General features: G+C 43.0%; 1 protein-coding gene across 1 annotated transcript in view; it reads left to right on the forward strand.

Moving 5' to 3' along the window:
• The window catches only part of LOC109873473 (junctional adhesion molecule C), a 40,910-nt gene that overhangs the window by 12,906 nt on the left and 4,575 nt on the right, over nucleotides 1–23,429 (forward strand). The window contains exons 2-4 of the mRNA XM_020465129.2: nucleotides 22,137–22,205; nucleotides 22,355–22,468; nucleotides 22,665–22,817. Of these exons, the coding sequence (XP_020320718.1) occupies nucleotides 22,137–22,205; nucleotides 22,355–22,468; nucleotides 22,665–22,817 (336 nt within the window). The remainder of the gene's footprint in view (nucleotides 1–22,136; nucleotides 22,206–22,354; nucleotides 22,469–22,664; nucleotides 22,818–23,429) is intronic.

The raw sequence follows: 23,429 nt of genomic DNA on the forward strand, positions 1-23,429 counted from the left end.
ACACTTTCAGAGGGAATCTATATCTCTGGGCTGATGAGTCCCTCTAAATAGCCTCCGCCGATTCTCAGTGTAATTAATTCCCCGCTCTGAGGGTCATTCATGCGGAACTGGCCAACCATGCAGTTTTATTTCAGATCATCAACACTCAGGATCATCCTGCATTTGACTTTGGGCAGCATCCTGTGGTTTCAGGGCATAGGTTAGCACAATGTTTCGAGACAGACCTGGGAATGACGGGGCTCGGAAGGTCTCGTGATCAAACAAACAGATCTACAAGTGGCCCCAGATGTGAGCAATGAAGGTAGCGTAGAGTACTGTATGTACTGTAGGTTAAACCTAGCAATGTCCACTCAATTTGACGGTTTCCCCCCAGAGTTTAGCTGGACGCTTGTTTAGACATCAGACAGCAGTTGGCCAATCGGTTGGAGACATCACTTATCAGGGGTGGGGTCACTATAATTGCTATGTGCAGCTGCAAAGATTCCATCGGAGTCTGGACATTCCATACTGGGAGCAATATGCAGACCAGTGACACTCCCCAGTAATTGACGGGATATTCTCCTTAGTGTGACTAATGAGTTTGGCCATAATTATTTCCCATTTAAAGGCCATTTAAAAAAAATCTTGGTTAGCTGAGTTATGCTAGAATTACTCAGCTAGGACTGTAATAATACTGTTAACCTGTATCATTAAAGTGCATCTTCCAAGGAATTCTCCATTGCATGATATACAGAAGATGAGATCAAGCATAGCAAGAGACCATAAGACAGAGACTGGTGATCGTTCTCTTTGGTTTGGAGATGGGGTTATGAACACACCTCAGCAGTGCACTACACTTCTGTCTAGTGAAAAAAGAACAAGGATTACACCCGGATCTGGAATTCTCTCTCTGGATCAAGATCCAGATGCGAACATGTTTCTTTTTTGTGACTCCGTCTTGACATGTAAACAGTGTGTAATCTGCCATGTAAATCATTGTCTTTCAGAGCTTCAGAGAAAGGCAAACGGTATATTGAAAAAGGTTCCTGCCAATTTCATGTTTGTATGCAACTTTTTCCACCCTTAAATCTTGATGTGTCCCCCCGTTTTCCAATTTTAAGTTTGAGGCAAAAAAATGGAGGGCAATCGAAGGTGGAGCACTTTTGCTTTATCAAACAGAACACCACAGAGCACTTAGGTTTGACTTAAGGAAAAACAGGCAGGTGACAAAGGTCAACAGCTGTCCTCTATTTTTTGCCATGAACTCACTTCTGTGACTCAGCATTGTGTCCAACCACCAGGTTGCATTGTAACATTGAACAGTATGTCTTACTTCCTGTGATGGCATGAGTGTGACTACATTGCTAGCGTTAAATCCGGCCACGGAATGGGCTGCATGGAGATCTCAGCAGTTTTGCTATGCGGCGCGTTTGTCCGGCATTTCCCATGGAAACCCATGGGGGATTCCTCCCGAGCAGGTGATGGAAGCATGGGTCCTTTGGGGTTGTCAGTGGTAGCATGAGGCTCAGATGGTTATCCCCTTTTCTCCCACCTGTTGCTCAGCAACATTCTTTGCCCTGCTCCTCAGACTGCCTATGCTAACTATTTGAGTCTGGAATATGCTTTTGTACACATGTTGTTCTAAAGGCCTGCTCACTGGGTCAGTCGCTGGGATCGCTCACCAGGGAACTGCACACTTTGATGTCGCAATCCTTCAAAGTACACCATTTTTGATATAGGAGAGAAATCCTTTTCGGTATAGGAGAGCATTGTGTTAGTATCTAGTCTGGAAATGGTTATGAAATAGTCCTGATTTATTCCGTTATATATCCTAGGTTGAGGAATTTAGCAGTCTTTAGAGTTGGGATAGTGGGTGGTAAGAATGCGTCTTCCATCAGAAAAGTCAGAACACAGTCATTTTGTGATGCCAAACATTAAAATACAAACCATACTGTAGTAAACACTTTAATTGACATTTACTACATAGACTATATCTTAGCAGAACAATATAATTGCCTCTGAGCACGGCACTTTTTAAAATATAATTTGGACAAGGGTATTCACACTAACAAGCAAGGATTATCAAAATGGACAGTAAATAAATGAACAGGGAAAGTTTTGACTGTTGTCGTTAGTTGACCTCAAATGTGGTTCCGTTTGGAAATGGACCCTTTTCCCTGTCCACGCTTATCAAACCTCTGCATCACCTGTGACCAGTTGTTAGTGCTGAGTGATTAACAGAAATGTCAGTTCTTTTTCATTTTTAAACAACTAATTGACCGATTATTTCAGCTTTTTCTGTGCTGTGAGCTCAGTGCGCACATTGCACGTTTTCTCTAGAGATAAATCAGTTCAATCCCGAACTGTGCTATGTAGTAGCAATTGTAGTTTCCAACAGGCCAATATTCTACATAGTTTAGCGCAGAAAACGTGGCAATTAGCTACAACGACCATACATGCCTACAATCCATTGCCTGCCTACTTGTCCAGTCTGTGTTTCTTTTAGCATGCTCCTTAAAAGAGAGAAGACTGAAGAATACGTTATTGAGAGGGATAGAGAGCAGTTGCTTCAGGTGGTATCTCTCTACCTGAAAATACATGATCTAAGTGATTGATAGTTGGTATTCAGCAGTCATAAAAGTATGTCTTATTTACTTAGAAGCTCTACTAAAATAATTGTCAAAGCATAGGCAGCAGCTCTATAGAGATGAGATGATAACTTGGAATGAAAATAAAGTAATCAAATAAAACTAATGTAATATACACAACAACTGAAATATTTATTAAAGTAATGTGAATAAATGTTGGTTAATAAGTGAAGTAATGGGCATCACTACTATCATGAGACTTTTATCAATTGTTTTATTCGGATTATTAACAGAAACTGAACCAACCTCAAAAAAGCACTAATCGCTCAGCACTACTGGTTGGTTGTCCCCACTATGTCAAAAGCTTTGAGTGACCTCACATTCTACACTCCCCCGCACTCACTCCACACTAACTGCTTACTAACTAACAATTAAACAGGCCAGAACTGCTGCCCACAGCATTTAACAAAATATAGAGCCATATTTATTGAGTCTAGGTCTACTTCAAATCTGGTCAAAATAAATATTTTGTTCAAGTATGGATCTTTTAGGTGGAGCAGGATATGGTCTGAACCCAGACTCCCTCATTCGATAGTAATGATTGTGGACAGCTCTACACCGGAATAAAATGTAGACACTACTATTTTGTCAGTAAATAAGTACAAAATAAAACAAGTCTAGTTTGAATAGTCTGTATGAATGCCGCACACCATGTTTAGTTAGTTTACATGTTCAAACCTCACCCCATGTTATTTGTTTTCTGAATCCAGTCTTGCGTAACTGCCTATCATTTTCAAGAGTCTATTCATGGAGTAATGGCGGCCTTGATTTAAAGGCCCTACCCCGTTGACATTCATCATTGCTACCGAATCACAGTGAAAGAAAGTGGAGAGAGGACACATTTTTCATTGGGTTGCCATAGTGCACTTATGAATGGCCATATACTGGCCATACATATGGCCAGTATATGCAAAATAATGACTTTTATGGAAAGAAAGACATAACTGAGGTTAATTTTACCTACAAATATATAGATGTCTAGAGGTGTGAACCTTCATCTTTGAGTCAGCAAAGATGCTAGTTAATTCTGCCTACAGTTTCTGTTAATGCCAGTAAGAATGACATTATTAAAGGAATACCTTGCAACAGAAATGCATCAAATCATATGCCTGTTAACAACCAGGAAGTCATGAAACCACAGTTTGAAACCACAGTTTCATGACTTCACAGTGAATAACCAGCTTCACAGAGCTTAAGTGTCCAGAATAGAGAGATGAATATGGGGATGGGCTGGGGGGATGAATATGGGGATGGGCTGGGGGGATGAATATGGGGATGGGCTATTTATGCATTCAACTGGGCTAACTGTCCAGGCATTCGGAGTTGCTGCCCCACTGCACAAGATGCCTTTGTTCAGGAGTGCAAACAAAAGGCAATTAATGAGATCGGCTATGGGGGGCCACTGCTGGAGAGGAAAACAATGGGAGCACTGGGATTTGTGCTTGGCCTGCTGTTCTAGGGCCGATAGGATCTCAATGAGTGGTCTGAATGCTGCTGGGAGGCCCATGATGGAGACTTTATGAGCTCCCTGCTGCCTTCTCACACACTCTGCCCTGTGAACACCACAATTGTGTTGCTAAAGAGTAAGTGACCGTCTCTGGCTGTGCTACAATGTGTTTCAGCCATTATCACATTGCCCAATAGAAAATTGGCATGTTCCAATCAGTTCCAACAGGTTTTAAGGCTATGTAGTAGATGACTCCCATTGGGAAACACAGACATGAAAAGATAAAGCCAAATCACTTTGTTAGATTTAGATATATAGGTTGTGAAAAGGCTCAGTTTTGTGAAACACTAGTGAGGGAAAGCTCAAGTGAGCCAATGAAGTCTGGCCAATGGCCTCGTCTCCAGAGGCAGTGTCACAGGGGACTCCCTTTCAACTCAGCTCTTTTCAGCGCACAGCGAGCATCCTTTGGACCAGGAAGTGAGGCGGATTAAGGCTTTTGGCCTCACTAAGTCAACACGTCTCTGCTAGCAGTGGGACATTATTATTCAGCTGTCAGGCAAGCCTTAGCTCACCGGTATCTGCTACACACATTGGCCGGCACTAACAACAATGGCTGCTTATCAATGTAGCCCAGGCCAACGTGGCTGAGCCTAGTATATCGGTTCAACGTGGCTGAGTCTAATCAAATCAAATTTCAAATAGAGTTGTATTTGTCACATGCGCCGAATACAACAGGTGAAATGCTTACTTACAATCCCTTAACCAACAATGCAGTTCAAGAAAAAGAGTTAAGAAAATATTTACTAAATAAACTAAAGTAAAGAATACAATAAAAAGTACAGAGGTTATACACAGGGGTTACTGGTACCGAGTCAATGTACGGGGTACAGGTTAGTCAAGGTAATTTGTACATGTAGGTAGGGGTAAAGTGACTATACATAGATAATAAACAGCAAATAGCAGCAGTGTAAAAACAAGGGGGGGGGGTTCAATGTAAATAGTGTGGCCATTTGATTAATTGTTCAGCAGTCTAATGGCTTGGGGATAGAGGGTGTTAAGGAGCCTTTTGGACCTAGACTTGACGCTCTGGTACCGTTTGCTGTGTGATAGCAGAGAGAACAGTCTATGACTTGGGTGACTGGAGTCCTTGACAATGTTTTGGGCCTTCTGCTGACATCTATATAGGTCCTGGATGGCAGGAAACTTGACCCCAGTGATGTACTGGGCCGTATGCAGTACCCTCTGTAGCGCCTTACATGCTGACCAAAATAAATGTACACATACATGTTATTCAATCATTGCACCCACACTGCTTGCACGCGTCGAAGAGCCCCTAGAACTTGGTTCCCACCTCTCCCAGCTCCTCATTGGTTTTTAGTAGCATATACCCACGTGCCATCTCCTCATTGGTCTTTAGGAGCATATACCCATGTGGGTGATTGAAAGATAAACTGAGGAACACACTCCAGTCCAGTTGATAGTGGTAATGCAAATTAATGTTGGTTGCCAACTGCCATATAAAGTCTTAAGAAGAAGAAGCCTGAAGGAGGAGAGATTACTAGAAACAAACTCGGTTTACCCTTTTATCTGTGGAAAAATTGTTGGAGTTTACCTTGTGCATTTCAGGTAAAATAACAACCCAATGTTTTTTTAGCTAGCAACAGCAAGCTAGCTAGCTAGCTAAATTGCCATAAATGTTTAATGCTTTCGACCTGTCACCAAATTAATATAGTTGTTCAGAGTTCAATTTGATATTTCAACCTGCGTTTTTTGATTGTTCTAGTGTGGGTGTACAAAATCAGCATGTGCACGATGGTGCACACGTACATACGGCTTTGGTCTGGTCAGCATTTTAAGGTCGGATGCCGAACAGTTGCCATACCAGGCGGTGAGGCAACCGGTCTGGATGCTCTCGATGGTGCAGCTTTAGAACTTTTTGAGGATCTAGGGATCAATGCCAAATCTTTTCAGTCTCCTGAGGGGGAAAAGGTATAGTCGTGCCCTCTTCACGACGGTCTTGGTGTATTTGGACCATAATGGTTGGTGATGTGGACACCAAGGAACTTGAAACTCTCTACCCACTCCACTACAGCTCCGTTGATGTGAATGGGGCCGTGTTCTGCCCTCCTTTGGACTGTAGTCCATGATCATCTCCTTTGTCTTGCTCACATTGAGCAAGAGGTTGTTGTCCTGTCACCATACTGACCTCCTCCCTATAGGCTGTCTCATCGTTGTCGGTGATCAGGCCTACCACTGTTGCGTCGTCAGCAAACTTAATGATGGTGTTGGAGTTGTGCTTGGCCACCCAGTCGTGGGTGAACAGGGAGTACAGGAGGGGACTAAGCAACCACCCCTGAAGGGCCCCCGTGTTGAGGATCAGCGTGGCAGATGTGTTGTTGCCTACCCTTACCACCTGGGGGCGGCCCGTCAGGAAGTCCAGGATCCAGGTGCCGACAGAGGTGTTTAGTCCCAGTGTCCTTAGCTCAGTGATGAGCTTTGTTGGCACTATGGTGTTGAACGCTGAGCTGTGGTCAATGAACAGCATTCTCACATAAGTGTTCCTTTTGTCCAGGTGTGAAAGGGTAGTGTGGAGTGCGAATGAGATTGCATCATCTGTGGATTTGTTGGAGCGGTATGCATCCAAATCATCTGACCACTTCCGTATTGAGCGAGTCACTAGTACTTCCTGCTTTAGTTTTTACTTGTAAGCAGGAATCCAGAGGATAGAAGTATGGTCAGATTTGCCAAATGGAGGGTGAGGGAGAGCTTTGTATGTGTCTCTGTGTGTGGATAAATGTGGTCTAGAGTTATGTTTTCCTCTGGTTGCACATATGACATGCTGGTAGAAATAAGGTAAAACCGATTTAAGTTTGCCTGCATTAAAGGCTCCGGCCACTAGGAGTGCCACTTCTGGATGAGCATTTACTTGTTTGCTTATGGCCTTATACAGCTCATTGAGTGCGGTTTTAGTGTCAGCATCGGTTTGTGGTGGTAAATAGACGGCTATGAAAAATATAGATGAAAACTCTCTTGGTAGATAGTGTGGTCTACAGTTTATCATGAGGTACTCTACCTCAGGCAAGCAATATCTCAAGACCTCTTTAATATTAGACATTGCGCACAAGCTGTTATTGACAAATAGACACACACCACCACCCCTAGTCTTACCAGACGTAGCTGTTCTGTCCTGCCGATGCATGGAAAACCCAGAAAACTGTACATTATCTGTGTCGTCATTCAGCCACGACTCGGTGAAACATAAGCTATTACAATTATTAATGTCCCATTGGTAGGATAGTCTCGAGCAGAGATCATCCAGTTTATTTTCCAGTGATTGCACGTTGGCCAATAGAACGGATGGTAGAAGCGGGTTACCAACTCGCCGACAAATTCTCACAAGGAACCCTGATCTTTTTCTTCATGAGAATGACGGGGATTTGGGCCTGGTCTCGGGGAAGCAGTATATCCTTCACGTCGGACTCATTAAAGAAGAAATCTTTGTCCAGTTCGAGGTGAGTAATTGCTGTTCTGATATCCAGAAGCTCTTATCGGTCATAAGAGATGGTCGGAGCAAAATTATGTACAAAATAAGTTACAAACAATACATAGGAGCCCATAAAATGGCAGCCATCCCCTCCGGCGCCATTCTACGAATTCTAGCCTAGTGTATTGGGCCAACGTGGCTGAGTCTAGTCTAGTGTTTTGGGCCAACGTGGCCAAGCCTAGTGTATCGGGCCAAGATAAGGCATTACAAGCTGAGGTAATCGCTGGGGTGCTGAAAAAAAAGGTCTGTGTTAAAGGCCCAGTGCAGTCCAAAAATTGATTTACCTGTATATATACACCTTTCCACAGGTTGTAATAATACCTTGAAATTGTGAAAATAATGATAAAGCCCGTTAAGTGTAAATGGTGTTTGATGGGATAGAGCTCTGAGGTAAATCACCAGGCGGTAATTTAGTTAATAGACAAATAAAAAAACACGCGTTGCCAACTCTTTAAACTGTCCAGGGATTTAACCCCAATACCTCCATGTATTATATACAGTTTAAGTCGGAAGTTTACGTAAACCTTAGCCAAATACATTTAAACTCAGTTTTTCCACAATTCCTGATATTTAATCCTAGTAAAAATTCCCTGTTTTAGGTCAGTTAGGATTATCACTTTGTTTTAAGAATGTGAAATGTCAGAATAATAGTAGATAGAATTACTTATTTCAGCTTTTATTTCTTTCATCACTGTCACGTTCTGACCATAGTGCTGTTATTTTATTCTTTATTTTAGTATGGTCAGGGCGTGGGGTGGGCAGTCTATGTTTGTTTTTCTATGTTGGTTTTTGTGTTCGGCCTAGTATGGTTCTCAATCAGAGACAGGTGTCGTTAGTTGTCTCTGATTGAGAATCAATCTTAGGTAGCCTGGGTTTCACTTTTGGTTGGTGGGTGTTTGTTTCCGTGTGAGTGTTTGGGCCACACGGTACTGTTTCGGTTTTGTAAATTCACAGCATTGTTTTTGATTCAGTGTTTTCTTTAATTAAAATCATCAGACGAAGAGGAGGAAATCCATTACATTCACATTCCCAGTGGGTCATTAGTTTACATACACTCAATTAGTATTTGGTAGCATTGCCTTTAAATAGTTTAACTTGGGTCAAACGTTTCAGGTAGCCTTCCAAAAGCTTCCCACAATAAGTTGGGTGAATTTTGGCCCATTCCTCCTGACAGAGCTGGTGTAACTGAGTCAGGTTTGTAGACGACCTTGCTTGCACACACTTTTTCAGTTCTGCCCACAGATTTTCTATAGGATTGAGGTCAGGGCTTTGTAATGACCACTCCAATACCTTAAATTTGTTGTCCTTAAGCCATTTTGACACAACTTTGGAAGTATGCTTGGGGTCATTGTCCATTGGAAGACCCATTTGCGACCAAGCTTTAACTAATGTCTTGAGATGTTGCTTCAATATATCCACAGAATTTTCTCCCTCATGATGCCATCTATTTTGTGAAGTGCACCAGTCTCTCCTGCAGCAAAGCACACCCACAATGTCGATATAGGACTTGTTTTACTGTGGATATAGATACTTTTGTACCTGTTCCCTCCAGCATCTTCACAAGGTCCTTTGCTGTTGTTCTGGGATTGATTTGCACTTTTCGCACCAAAGTACGTTCATCTCTAGGAGACAGAACGTGTCTCCTTCCTGAGCGGTATGATGGCTGCGTGGTCCCATGGTGTTTATACTTGCGTACTATTGTTTGTACAGATGAACGTGGTACCTTCAGGTGTTTGGAAATTGCTCCCAAGGATGAACCAGACTTGGAGGTATACACATTTTTTTTTTCTGAGGTCTTTTTTCTGGAATTTTCCAAGCTGTTCAAGGCACAGTCATCTTAGTGTATGTAAACTTCTGACCCACTGGAATTGTGATACATTGAATTATAAGTGAAATTATCTGTCTGTAAACAATTGTTGGAAAAATTACTTGTGTCATGCACAAAGTAGATGTCCTAACCGACTTGCCAAAACTATAGTTTGTCAACAAGAAATTTGTGGAGTGGTTGAAAAACAAGTTTCAATGACTCCAACCTAAGTGTATGTAAACTTCAACTGTATCTGTGTATTGTTATGAACACACTGGCAAGAGTTATGGAGTGCACAAGCAATGCCCATGTTTAAACCCCATTGCTTGAGTTTATATTTCAAAATGTCATCACAATCAGAATTTCTTGCCCATCTCTTGACCATAATATTTCAGACAGAAACCAATTAAAACCCACAAAAGGATATTTTCCCTTTCTCGACACAACACAAAGACATTTATTTTAATTGCACTTGGTAAGGCTGGGGTGGAAATTACATTCCTAATTAGGATTAAGGAAGAGGTCAGTCTGCTTGGACTAGAATGCAAGGTATTTGCAGCGAGAAGAGCCAATGCCATCTGTGCAGAGAGCAGCTAATTCTGGCACCCGATGTTACACAGATTTTCGTGGTAGGAGCTTCGCTACGAGCATAGGATTGACTCTGTCCCCTGCCCCAAAAACGCTGTGTTGGGCTGAATTAGGCCCCTGGATCTCTTAAGCCCCCACCACGGTCTCAGAGAGCTCCCCAATTTATTTTGTCGTCCGAAATGTGTGGCATGTCATATTGTTTGCACTGGAGTGCCATGTCAGGGGCACCATCCCCTCTGCTTTATGCCTCGATTTGCCTTGACAGGAGGCGTTTACAGCATCTCACTGGGGCCAGTCTGGGGTTGAAAAATGAGCCACCAATTGATGTTATTAAGGGATGATGGTCAAGGCTTCCCCAGCTGCCTGTGAAATGGTAGGAGATGTAGTGCTGCTACACTTACCTGCAACCAATTAGAAAACTGTGGGGGCCCAGCCTGGCGTTGACAGCCACTATAAATAGCCGCAAGGCTTCTCAAACGCTAACCTATTCTTACTTACTGAGGAATAACTCACAGACCTGCTGCCTCCGATTATCCACTACATCATCACTAACATGCACTGACACTGGCTCATATTACAGAATTGACTCAAAAACTGGCTAAACAAAACCCATAGCAGGGCAGCTTCACTTTATGCACAGCAGCATGTCGAACTGGCGCACCACACCTCTCCACTCTCACTTTCATACCCCCTTATAATGCTTCCTGTGTAAATATTGTGGCCTGGATATAAATATTTGTATTAGCAGCTCCAAGCTTAGATTATTTTACCTGTCATCAGATCACCCTCTCATAGTTTTATTGATGTACAAATGACCTCGACTAACCTGTACCCCCGCATATTGATTTGGTACCGGTACCCCCTGTATATAGCCTCGTTATTGTTATTTTATTGTGTTACTTTTTATAATTTTTTACTTGAGTTTATTTGGTAAATATTTTCTTAACTCTTTCTTGAACTGCACTGTTGGTTAAGGGCTTGCAAGTAATCATTTCACGGTAAGGTCATAAAATGTTGTATTCAGCGCATGTGACAAATAAAGTTTGATTTGATTTTAATTTGATGTTATCAGGATTCCCTGAATTTCACGTTGCCCTTGGCAATGATTAGGTAGGTGCTTACTTAGACCGAATACGGAGAGATTACCTAAGAGGCAGTTATATAAACAGTATGCTTGCCATTTAATACAAGACAGGCAATAGCCTACATACTGGAAATGTAGGCCTGTGTTTTTGAGTTCAGCTCAGCAGAATAGTTTATGGAGAAAAGTAACAATAAATGCTTGAAATTGTGAGGAGAGATGTCTAACTGTCAAGTCTATGTATACAGAGGGTCTGTTGAGTGAAGATACACTACCAAAAGTATGTGGACACCTGCTCGTCGAACATTTAATTCCAAAATCATGGGTATTAATATGGAGTTGGTCCCACCTTTGATGCTATAACAGCCTTCACTCTTCTGGGAAGGCTTTCCACTAGATGTTGGAACATTGCTGCCGGGAATTGCTTCCATTCAGCCACAAGCATTCGTGAAGTTGGGCACTGATGTTGCACGATTAGGCGTTCCAATTCATCCCAAAGATGTTCAATGGGGTTGAGGTTAGGGGTCTGTACAGGCCAGTCAAGTTCTTCCACACCGATCTCGCAAACCATTTCTGTATGGACATTGCTTTGTGCAAAGGGGGCATTGTCATACTGAAACAGGAAAGGGCGCATGACTCGAATGTGGGTGGCAATATTCTCCTCAAAGATCATTCAGAAAAATTTTGCACTCAATTGAATAGCACATTTTAGAGCACTTGACACATCTTATTCTAAAGTTAAGCAAGATTAGATCCCGTCCAAAGCTGGCAGAGCGAAAGTTCCATCCACCACTCCGTGGACCAGTCTTGTGAGTTAGTAAATACTCCGCTGGAGGACAAAGTGAGAGCGGACCAGATGCAGACGTTAATGCTGAAACAAAGTGACAGCTTCCAAGGCATTCAGTGACACCGTCACCCCCACTACCCCCTCCACTCTCTCAGTGGTTCTAGTCAGGCCTAGTCTTTGACCTGTGTAGATCAAGAGGGCTCCATCCCTGCCATAAAGGGACAGAGGGCTGCCCTGGAATAGCAGGCATCATAGAGTGGGGCCTATTGGAGCCACACAAATTAAGAATAAATGAATACACAAAGAGCCCTTCCCGGTAACACTGAACTGTTTCAGAGTCGACGTGGAAAAGATGGAATGCAAATGAGCTCACTCCAGATACACAGCCACAACTTCTAATCAGGTACCATTAGACACATACATAGTGCAGTTTCTCAGCAGTAGGTCTCTTACACAAGCATTTCGCTGCACTCGCATTAACATCTGCTAACCATGTGTATGTGACAAATACATTTGATTTGATATCGTTTGATTTCGCATGATATTTTACATACAATTGAAGTTTGCTGCTCTCTTGCACTGTCACTACACTCAGCCCTCCTCTCTAAGATCAAGCCTGGTGACATTTGCTCGGCAGCTGAAGGAGTATCTCAGGCATTTTCTTTGAGGCTTGCGTTATCTTTGCTTGAACTGCACTATATTTAGTCACACTGGAATGAGGGAAGACTACAAAGCTCCTCCTGTACATTTCCAAACTTGAATTTGATTGCCTGTACGCATTTTCAGCAGATCTGTCATCCTTTCACAACAGTTGACAATCATCCAGGGACTGTTTCAATCATCATATAGATGCAGCCAATGTGACGGAATTCCAAGCTCTGGTATCCACTAGCAACACCAGCCTTCTGGATACAAAATGACTTTCTGCCGGTGCCATCTGTAGCCTGTTCAGCTATTATGCAATTATGATGAGAGAGAAAAACAGCAACGGCAAGGCAAGTCTAGCGTCAAACTGTGATTCGAGATAATAAGGCACAAAGATATGAGAATCTTAGGGCACTAACACAGCATATTGTGCTATCACAGCATATCACTGCAATAGTCAAATTGTTTTAGTTGCCTAGGGTTACTTATTTGATTGCCGCCTACTTACTGCTCCTTGGGTTTCATATCTGTGACTGTCTGTGACAGCAGACAAACCTTTCATTTCAGAATATCTGGTCAGAGCTCAAGCTTGGTGGATGAACAGATGGATTCAGTGTTTTATTGAAACCAGAGTTTATTAGTGTCATTCAATAAGAACAGAAGTGGCACTTTTCGATAGGCCAAAGAAAAGAGATGAAATTCGACATAAGACTTCTGGTATGGTAATAGTGGGCCCACGGTGGTAATCTTCAGTGCTTATGTAAAGAGGCTTCAGTGTGCCCTCGCCACTATGTATCCCCCCATCCCATAATGTTAAACTGTGGGTGGAAGGGTAAAAATAGGGGTGAGGGGGATAAGAAAGTTGACCAGACAAGTCAGCTGGCGAGAGTGACCGCCACTGCCGGATGACCACAGCTGTGACCACACAACCTGCGGTCACTTGGCCTGCGAGCTTAGCCCTAAAACCAGTCCCTCCTATTGTTGTTGTTAGAGGTTGTTATTTTCACAGAGGACTTGAGGTCAGTTCAGCCACTTTCTCTGTGGAAACTGTGGAAACTGGAGCATGATTTGTTTGGAATCAGTGGAATCAGTGCAAAATATTTTCTTAGCAAGGAGCTTATGTTGTATGGAATGTAAATGTCCATTTATTAATTCATTAGTCTGGCTTTGCATCCAGATAGAGATTAGCAACTAAGCTAAGTGAGAATTGGCATCGCCCAGGGGTAAAATGTTTAAAAAATATATTTTTTGAAAACTATCCTGTCTGACAGTCTTGTGAAAGCATTTGGATTTTCTGGGATAAACCTAACTCAAACCACAATCTGGTTTAGCATGCACATTTCATGAGGGGCCTGCCAGTTAATTTCTTGCAGCATCGACCAAAGAAAACTCTGTGTTCAAGTATGTGGTGACAAAAACTGTAACCTAGTTGTGCTTGCAAAGATAAATATTTACTCTCTTTGAAGAAATTCCAAGTGTTCACATAGACCCTCTCAGCTACAAGTAAAACACTCTCCAGGCCAAGATACTGTGGAGGTACAGGAGGGCAGTTACCCGGGTGGTTGAATTGGAGAATGTGTGACCCACTACACACCATGGACGACATGCAGCATTGCAGAGCCTTTTAGGGAAGCGGAGGGAGAAGAGTTCTTAAGTCTTGCGGAGTGTTATACTGGACTGTATATGTCTTAGCACTGGGATAGAGCCTATTTTAACACAATCCACATACGGAGTGGAAGTTGCAGAGCACAAAAACACATCCCATCCAATTGCCGTCGCTGAGTGAGGAGGATAATGCATTGTTCCGTGGGCACCACTTGCTCAGCGAACAAACAGCCCTCCTCTTGGGGGAATTAAATCAATGCAGCAGTTAAAAAATAACAAGGAATATTATCTGCTTCATGCGTTGCTGAATGAACGGGATGTGCTCAATGTTCACTGACGAGATGTGTCAAAGCAGATTCTGCCCATTTTCCAAGTCCCATGTGATCGCTAATCACGTGTGTGTTCCAAAGGGGTGTAGCCTCACATGAACAAAGCTTCGAAAAACAGCAACTAGCAGATCATTTTCAAAACGAGGTACTTTGATGTCTGCGTTTTTTAAAGGGATGTGGGTGTATCTCGCAGAGGTGCCAGGCAGAATTGTTACTTTGGGGATTTCACTGGGAAGCTTAATGAACCCCTCCATTTATGACGTCACACTCCTCTATAACTTTCTTTTACTAGCAGAAGGGGAAATCTTGTTGATTTTTCCAATAGTAACACCACAGAAAGCTAGGAGCCAATTCACATGCAGGCATCCATTCTCTCGTCCTCAGTTCAATTACCATCCATGTCATCTGTGTATAATTCTAAACGAAGCCAAGGGATAGCTTTTGTCTCCAGTCCCTCATCTATTGTTTTATTCAGCATCGCAAAGCCTGGGGTTTTATCAGGGCATTACACTAAGATTACCAAGAAGAACCAGCCGTCCTTCTTGAGAAGGGCGAGGGAGATTAAAATACTTCCATGCAGATTGCCAGATCGCACACAGCTGTGCCCTGCCAGGAAGACGAGAAAGAGAGAAGGAAAGACAGGGTAATGTAGGTCACGGAGCACCTGCATGGTTTGAGGGCTTAAACTACACACACAGGCACACACACACCGCAAATACCTGGCCATCTACTGTATATGAAGACAGTGGGAAACACTACAGCAGCCTCTCAGACGTAGGTGTTAGGGGATGCATCATGGCACTGGGAAGCGGTCAAGACCTTAGAATCTTTCTCAGGGGAGGGCAGAGAGAGAGAGAGAGAGAACAGACAGGATGACAGAGGGGCCATAGGTCATAATGAGGCAGACAGGGGAAGGGAAGAGAGACAGGAGACACCTGTCCCACAGTGCACAGTCATCACTTCCTTATTGCCGCTTAGTCCTCGAACACTTTCCTGGCCACTGCCGCCTCTCCGCTAATGCCCCATCAGGAAAGCTCCATCTGTTGCCGTGCAAATGCTCAGGAGAATGTAATTGTTAAGAGGATGTATGTTCAACCAAGGTCCCGGCCTGCTGGATCTGCTCCATTTCTTGTTTTGTTCATCTAGCCTCACCTACCAACCCTGGGAAATGATTAAGAATTCAGCCATCCTGCTTGCAGACAAGACTGTGTGTAAATTACCAAACATCGGGACTTGTCAGGGACAGTATATTTTCACAGTATTATTTAGTGTGTTGATTAAAAAGCTGCCTTCTGCACTCACCAAGAGAGTTTTGACTTTAATATTGTGGTCTGGATGTAGACTTTAAAGTTATTCATTTTGACTAGGGTTTTTGCACCCTTTATCCTGGACAACTGCTTCTAAGGCAAACCTCACAACCTTTTATCGGAGTATCAAGCTCACTTAAGCACCAAACCTGCACCTAATACTGTCTTGAGTTATCAAAGAAGATGGAACAGGGGCTTGCCTAAGCTAGTCCATTAGCTGGTCAAAACAAAAAGAAAGCTGTTTGGTGAAATCAAAGACAAAATACTATTGTGCAAAGTGATATATTTAAGTAAGCTTTTGTGGCTTTGTTTTAATGAGCACACAATCAACAGGTTTTTGTTTTATTTTATCATGCTTTACCATGAGATACTTGGCCTATATAATTCTCTCATTAACATACACTCCTGCATACATGCATAATTGAACTCTGAGGGGGGAAGAAATGTCTGCAGTTGTGCAAATAAGATTGCATATAGCTAGAAATATATAGGAAAGTGGTGATTGATATTCATCTTTATTCTGCACCAATTCTACTATAGAATTGATTTTCTCAGTTGAGAATCTCTCCCTCTGTGACTATTCCAATCAAGGAGTTGACATTTCAAAAATACATTTTGCCACATAACCATGGCTGCAAGGGCTTGTCAGAGGAATTAGCGAGTTACCAAACAAGCAAATGCATTTTTTCTACGTGGAGCTATTCTATTATTTCCGCCTGAACACTTTCAACTTGTCCCTCAATATTGTGGAATATGTGAATGACATGCAGGCTTTGACAAAACTATTTGATGTTTCAGTTTACAAATACAGTAGCTAATTTGACAGCTAATTGTGCAATGCTGGTGCCTACAATTAGTATATTTCTGTCTTTTAATCAGTGAATTTAATCACTGAAGTATTGTTAGAGAATACTGTTTCATACTGCATTTATGCCATGTCACTTTTAATGCTTTATATATATATATAAACTCAAAACTAAAGAAACGTCCTCTCACTGTCAACTGCGTTTATTTTCAGCAAACTTAACATGTGTAAATATTTGTATGAACATAACAAGATTCAACAACTGAGACATAAACTGAACAAGTTCCACAGACATGTGACTAACAGAAATTAAATAATGTGTCCTTAAACAAAGGGGGGGGGGGGGGGGGGGTCAAAATAACAGTCAGTATCTGGTGCGGCCACCAGCTGCATTAAGTACTGCAGTGCATTTCCTCCTCATGGACTGCACCAGATTTGCCGGTTCTTGCTGTGAGATGTTACCCCACTCTTCCACCAAGGCACCTGCAAGTTCCTGGACATTTCTGGGGGGAATGACCCTATCCCTCACCCTCTGATCCAACAGGTCCCAGACGTGCGCAATGGAATTGAGATCCGGGCTCGTCGCTGGCCATGGCAGAACACTGACATTCCTGTCTTGCAGGAAATCACGCACAGAACGAGCAGTATGGCTGGTGGCATTGTCATGCTGGAGGGTCATGTCAGGATGAGCCGGCAGGAAGGGTACCACATGAGGTAGGAGGATGTCTTCCCTGTAACGCACAGCGTTGAGATTGCCTGCAATGACAACAAGCTCAGTCTGATGATACTGTGACACACCGCCCCAGGCCATGACCGACCATCCACCTGCAAATTGATCTCGCTCCAGAGAACAGGCCTCGGTGTAACACTCATTCCTTCGATGATAAACGCGAATCCGACCAGCACCCCTGGTGAGACAAAACCGCGACTCGTCAGTGAAGAGCACTTTTTGCCAGTCCTGTTTGGTCCAGCGACGGTGGTGGGTTTGTGCCCATAGGCGACGTTGTTGCTGGTGATGTCTGGTGAGGACCTGCCTTACAACAGGCCTACAAGCCCTCAGTCCAGCCTTTCAGCCTATTGCGGACAGTCTGAGCACTGATTGAGGGATTGTGCATTCCTGGTGTAACTCGGGCAGTTGTTGTTGCCATCCTGTACCTGTCCCGCAGGTGTGATGTTCGGATGTACCGATCCTGTGCAGGTGTTGTTACACGTGGTCTGCCACTGCAAGGACGATCAGCTGTCCATCCTGTCTCCCTGTAGCGCTGCCTTAGGCATCTCACAGTATGGACATTGCAATTTATTGCCCTGGTCACATCTGCAGTCCTCATGCCTCCTTGCAGCATGCGTAAGGTATGTTCACGCAGATGAGCAGGGACCCTGGGCATCTTTCTTTTGGTGTTTTTCAGAGTCAGTAGAAATGCCTCTTTAGTGTCCTAAGTTTTCATAACTGTGACCTTAATTGCATACCGTCTGTAAACTGTTAGTGTCTTAATGACCATTCCACAGGTGCATGTTCATTGAACAAGCATGGGAAACAGTGTTTAAACCCTTTACATTGAAGATCTGTGAAGTTATTTGGATTTTTACTAATTATCTTTGAAAGACAGGGTCCTGAAAAAGGGACATTTATTTTTTTCCTGAGTTTGTATAGTGTCAAGAAAAAGTATGTGAACCATTTGGAAATACCTGGATTTCTGCATAAATTGGTCAAAAATGTGATTTGATCTTCATCTAGGTCACAACAACAGACAAACACAGTCTGCTTAAACTAATAACACACAAACAATTATACATTCACAATGCAGGGTGGAGAAAGTATGTGAACCCTTGGATGTAATAACTGGTTGATCCTCCTTTGGCAGCAATAACCTCAACCAAGCGTTTTCTGTAGTTGCGGCTCAGACCTGCACAAATGTCAGGAGGAATTTTGGACCATTCCTCTTTACAAAACTGTTTCAGTTCAGCAATATTCTTGGGATGTCTGGTGTGAAGTTCTCTCTTGAGGTCATGCCACAGCATCTCAATCGGGTTGAGGTCAGGACTCTGACTGGGCCACTCCAGAAGGCGTATTTTCTTCTGTTGAAGCCATTCTGTTATTGATTTACTTTTGTGTTTTGGGTCGGTCTCCTGTTGCGTCACCCAACTTCTGTTGAGCTTAAATTGTCAGTCAGATAGCCTAACATTCTCCCGCAACAATTCTTGATAAACTTGGGAATGAATTTTTCCGTAGATGCTAGCAAGCTGTTCAGGCCCCGAGGCAGCAAAGCAGCCCCAAACCATGATGCTCCCTCCACCATACTTTACAGTTGAGATGAGGTTTTGATGTTGGTGTGCTGTGCCTTTTTTCTCCACACAATGTTGTGTGTTCCTTCCAAACAACTAAACTGTAGTTTCATCTGCCCACAGAATATTTTGCCAGTAGCGCTGTGGAACATCCAGGTGCACTTTTGCGGACTTCAGACATGCAGCAGTTTTCTTTTGGACAGCAGTGGCTTCTTCCGTGGTGTCCTCCCATGAACACCATTCTTATTTAGTGTTTTACGTATCGTAGACTCGTCAACAGAGATGTTAGCATGTTCCAGAGATTTCTATAAGTATTTAGCTGACACTAGGATTCTTATTAACCTCATTGAGCATTCTGAACCGTGCTCTTGCAGTCATCTTTGTTGGACGGCCACTCCTAGGGAGAGTAGCAACAGTGCTGAACTTTCTACATTTATAGACAATTTGTCTTACAGTGGACTGATGAACATCAAGGCTTTTAGAGATACTTTTGTAACCCTTTCCAGCTTTATGCAAGTCAACAATTCTTAACCTTCTGAGATATCTTTTGATCGAGGCATGGTTCACATCAGGCAATGCTTCTTGTGAATAGCAAACTCAAATTTGTGTTTTTATAGGGCAAGGCAGCTCTAACCAACATCTCCAGCCTCGTCTCATTGATTGGACTCCAGGTTAGCTGACTTCTGACTCCAATTAGCTTTTGGAGAAGTCATTAGCCTAGGGGTTCACATTCTTTTTCCAACCTAGTGTGAATGTTTAAATTATGTATTCAATATAGACAAGAAAAATAGAATAATTTGTGTGTTATTAAGTTTAAGCACACTGTGTGTGTCTATTGTTGTGACTTAGATGAAGATCAGATCAAATTTGATGACCAATTTATGCAGAAATCCAGGTAATTCCAAAGGGTTCACATAGTTTTTCTTGCCACTGTATATACATATATAAATGTAGAACTTTTTACTCTCAGGGCCTAACTTGTGTTGTCTTTGTTTAACTAGAACTGTATGAAATGGATCACATCTCGAGAGACAAAACCCAAAATATTGCTATTAAAGATTCATAGCAATTAACATTAGCAATGGGGGAACATTAAAGCTTTAAAGGCCTACACTAAAGAGTTACTTATAGTCCTTCCTTTCCATCACTCCCACTCCTGAACTTTACATTTCATTAAATGTTTCATCTTATATTAAGTTAAGCGGGTGAATATTCACCTTTTTCAGCCCGTGGGACAATGTATAGCCTGTTGTTTAAACTGACGACATAAGGTAAACAAGCTGTGGTCTAGTAACGATCTCAGAGACCTTAGGGTAAGCAGCTTACCCAGTCTGCTTTAGAGGGCGACCCCAAACAGCTCCCACACCCATGCGTGCTTTGGATAGTTAGCAGGGAACTTGTATGAGACTGACATTGACTTAGCAGGACCCGGGTGAGGGGGACAGGAAATACACCTACTAATGCCTGGGTGTGAGGAGAGTTTCCTGGGGAAAAGTCTACCAAAGGATCTGTAACCTTATGCTTTCAGACAGACTTGTCTCTTCAGGTCGCAGACTCGCCTTATTGTGTGAAAGAACTGTGTGGTGTCTTGCTAATTCATTGTGTCAGCAGAGGCCCGGTGAACTCAGCCGGTAAAAGGCTCTAAATGTGCTCCTGTCTTTTTAATGGACAGGGGCACTTAGGCCTCTTTCTTTAGACAGGGATGGGGAGCTGGGACGCAATGGGGCACCAAGCCGGGTTACTGGATCAGCAAGGTTCCTGGAGATAACCACTTAATGAAAACGCCCACAGAGTTGGAGTTGGTTATTGTTTTCAGTCAGGTGAAGTAGCCACTGGCCTCAGTCAAAGTGCGTCACCAGGAGAAACAATCTAATAGAGTGGAACAGTAAAGTTAGGGGTTGGCAGTGGGGAGTGGCACACAATGCAGGAAATAAAAAGGGATAGTTGACATATTACACATTGGTTTCCTTACCCTGTAAGCAGTCTATGGACAAGGTATGACAGAAATCAATTATTTGGTTTAGTTTCTCTAGCACTGTTTTGTGGCACAAGTCCCATTCAAGTCATGGTACCGATATTAGCATATTTGGTGCATCATGTCCAAATCATCCGAAAGCATCTAAAAATTGATAGTAAAGCGCCACAAAGTCACTTACAAATGATTTGAATACGATGTGTGAAAAATGCTAATATCGGTACCATGTCCTGAATGGAATTTGGAAACAGTGCCAGGGAAACTAAACCAAAGCATGGATTGCTGGCATACCTTGTCCATAGACTGCTTACTAGGCCCGGGACAATACCAGTATCGCGGTACTCGTTAGTATCGTGGCAAGGAAATAAAACACGAAGCAGATTGAACTTTTTTTGAAAAACAGCTTGAAAACAAGCATTATATTGTCATCCAGAGTCACATGTATTTATTTTCCAAGCTATAGCACACAATATTATTCATATAGGAGGTTTTTAACAGACCAAAGAGTAAGGTCTGCTTCATGTTTGCATTTTTTTCCATGGAAAAAATATAGCGATACTGGTATCGTCCCGGCCCTACAGGTTAAGGAAACCAATATGTCCATTTGTAATTTGGGTGAACTATCCCTAGTAGGTCAGTCATTCACACTGACATGCAGTTCACTCGAGCTAACTGACCAAGCCTCTGTGACCTTGACCAGCAGCTACTTGAGCCTAAGCATCATCTGAGTCTCAGGGAGACTATTCATGGTTGTGTGACTGGGTTGGTATGCATGTGTGGAGGAATGGCCTGTCGGGATGATTCAGCAGTGCCCACTCCCATGGCCCATTACTGCCACATGGGCACTCGCGTCAGGCCCAGAGAGGGAGAGAGAGAGAGATGGGCCGGGCAGGCTGCTAGGCTGCCACTGGCATGGGAGAGCTCGCGCCGAGAAGGGCATGCGCCTCCCTGCACAATTACTCACAGTGCGTAGAAACTGTGCCCCCCCTTAAGTCCACGTCGGTTCGCCCCGCCAGACTAAAAATGGAAGGTAACAGATCCAGGCCATGGTACACTGGGAAGAATGAAGAATGCGTCTGGGTGGGGTGGTAGACTGGACGAGGGGATTGATGTTAATTTAGCTGCTGGAATTTTGGATGAGCTAACTGGTTAGAAACAACCTTAATGGGGGCGTAACAGCGAGCTCACCAACCATAGCCCGGCAAACAGGCACAGCTCACACGTAGTTTGTGAGATCATCAGTGTGATGGCAAAGTTCGTGTGACTGTGAGACTTATGTTTCTTCCTCCTCCTTCCTGTTTTGCAGGTTACTTCAACGTGTTGGCAGTGATTCTGAAAACAACGAACGATGCGCCATGGGCCAACGAGTTTGAATGTAAGAGCCAATAGAGATGTCGTAATGAATACACCGATGTGCTTGACTTTGACTTGACACTAAAGAACCAGAACCACCAAACAACATCAATCCTTTGGTTCTTCATTTTGAAAGCCTTGCATCTAATTTCCTCTCTTCTCATCTGGTAGCTATCGAATTGTCCTGTTTGATAGAGTCCATCTCCACAAACGACCCCAGAATCGAATGGAAGAAAATTAAGGATGGGGAGCCCAGTTATGTCTACTTTGAGAAGAAGATCTCAGGTAACAGACTCAACTGAGTGCTTTGTCAATGTCATCTTCACTAATATCAATATCAAAGTGACACAAAGGGACAAAAAAAATATCTGATCATCTTACAGTTCTGACTAATAAGGGAATGACATTCTGTTCTATACTCATCAATTATGTCTGTATTAAAATCAGCGGGAACTTAAAGTGTTTTTTTTTTCTCCTGCAGGAGATTTGGAGGGCAGAGCAAGGATCAGAGAGCCTGCAACATTAGTGATAACCAATGCCACAAGATCAGACTCAGCCAGTTATCGTTGCGAAGTCACCGCCCCAATTGACCAGAAAACCTTTGATGAGATTTTGATCAACCTTGTCATAAGAGGTAGGTATGTCAGCCGCTTCAACTCACATCTACTCAACACACCACTAGCTTTTTGCACCATAATCACAGTATTAGTTGTATTACTAAAGTAAACTGGTATAATATTGAAGCCAGAACAAATTTAAGACTTTACACCAACACAAAGATACATCACCCTGTGGCTATGACTGAAATGGCATGTTTGGGGAAGGAAGAATTGCCACTACCTAGCTGAAATTGCATGTTTGCCAAGTCATTTGCGATGCAGTTCTTTAATGCATCTCATAATTTCACTGCCAAAATATTTGCTCTTAGTCTTAAACCTTGTTGCTTTTGGAAGTTATGCTTCATAACATACAAAACACAATGAACATACTCATTGTCCCTACAAACAGCCTCAGAGGCTACTACTTTCAATGCTGTAAGCTGAAACTTTTTTGTAGGTCAGGCCAACTCTTTGGCACACGTATGAGGATGCGTTGTGACTGGCCTGTCCCTGCCGCAAAGGCGTGTTCTGGGCTATATAGGGAAACCTCTGAAACTGCATCCCCGCTAAATAGCATCGCTAAAGATGGAAAGTGCCGTGTGTTTAGTTGACAGGGTTTGGCACGGAGCAAAAGACGCGTACCCATT

The sequence above is a fragment of the Oncorhynchus kisutch genome, linkage group LG28, assembly GCF_002021735.2.
Source record: "Oncorhynchus kisutch isolate 150728-3 linkage group LG28, Okis_V2, whole genome shotgun sequence".
Lineage (NCBI taxonomy): Eukaryota > Metazoa > Chordata > Actinopteri > Salmoniformes > Salmonidae > Oncorhynchus > Oncorhynchus kisutch.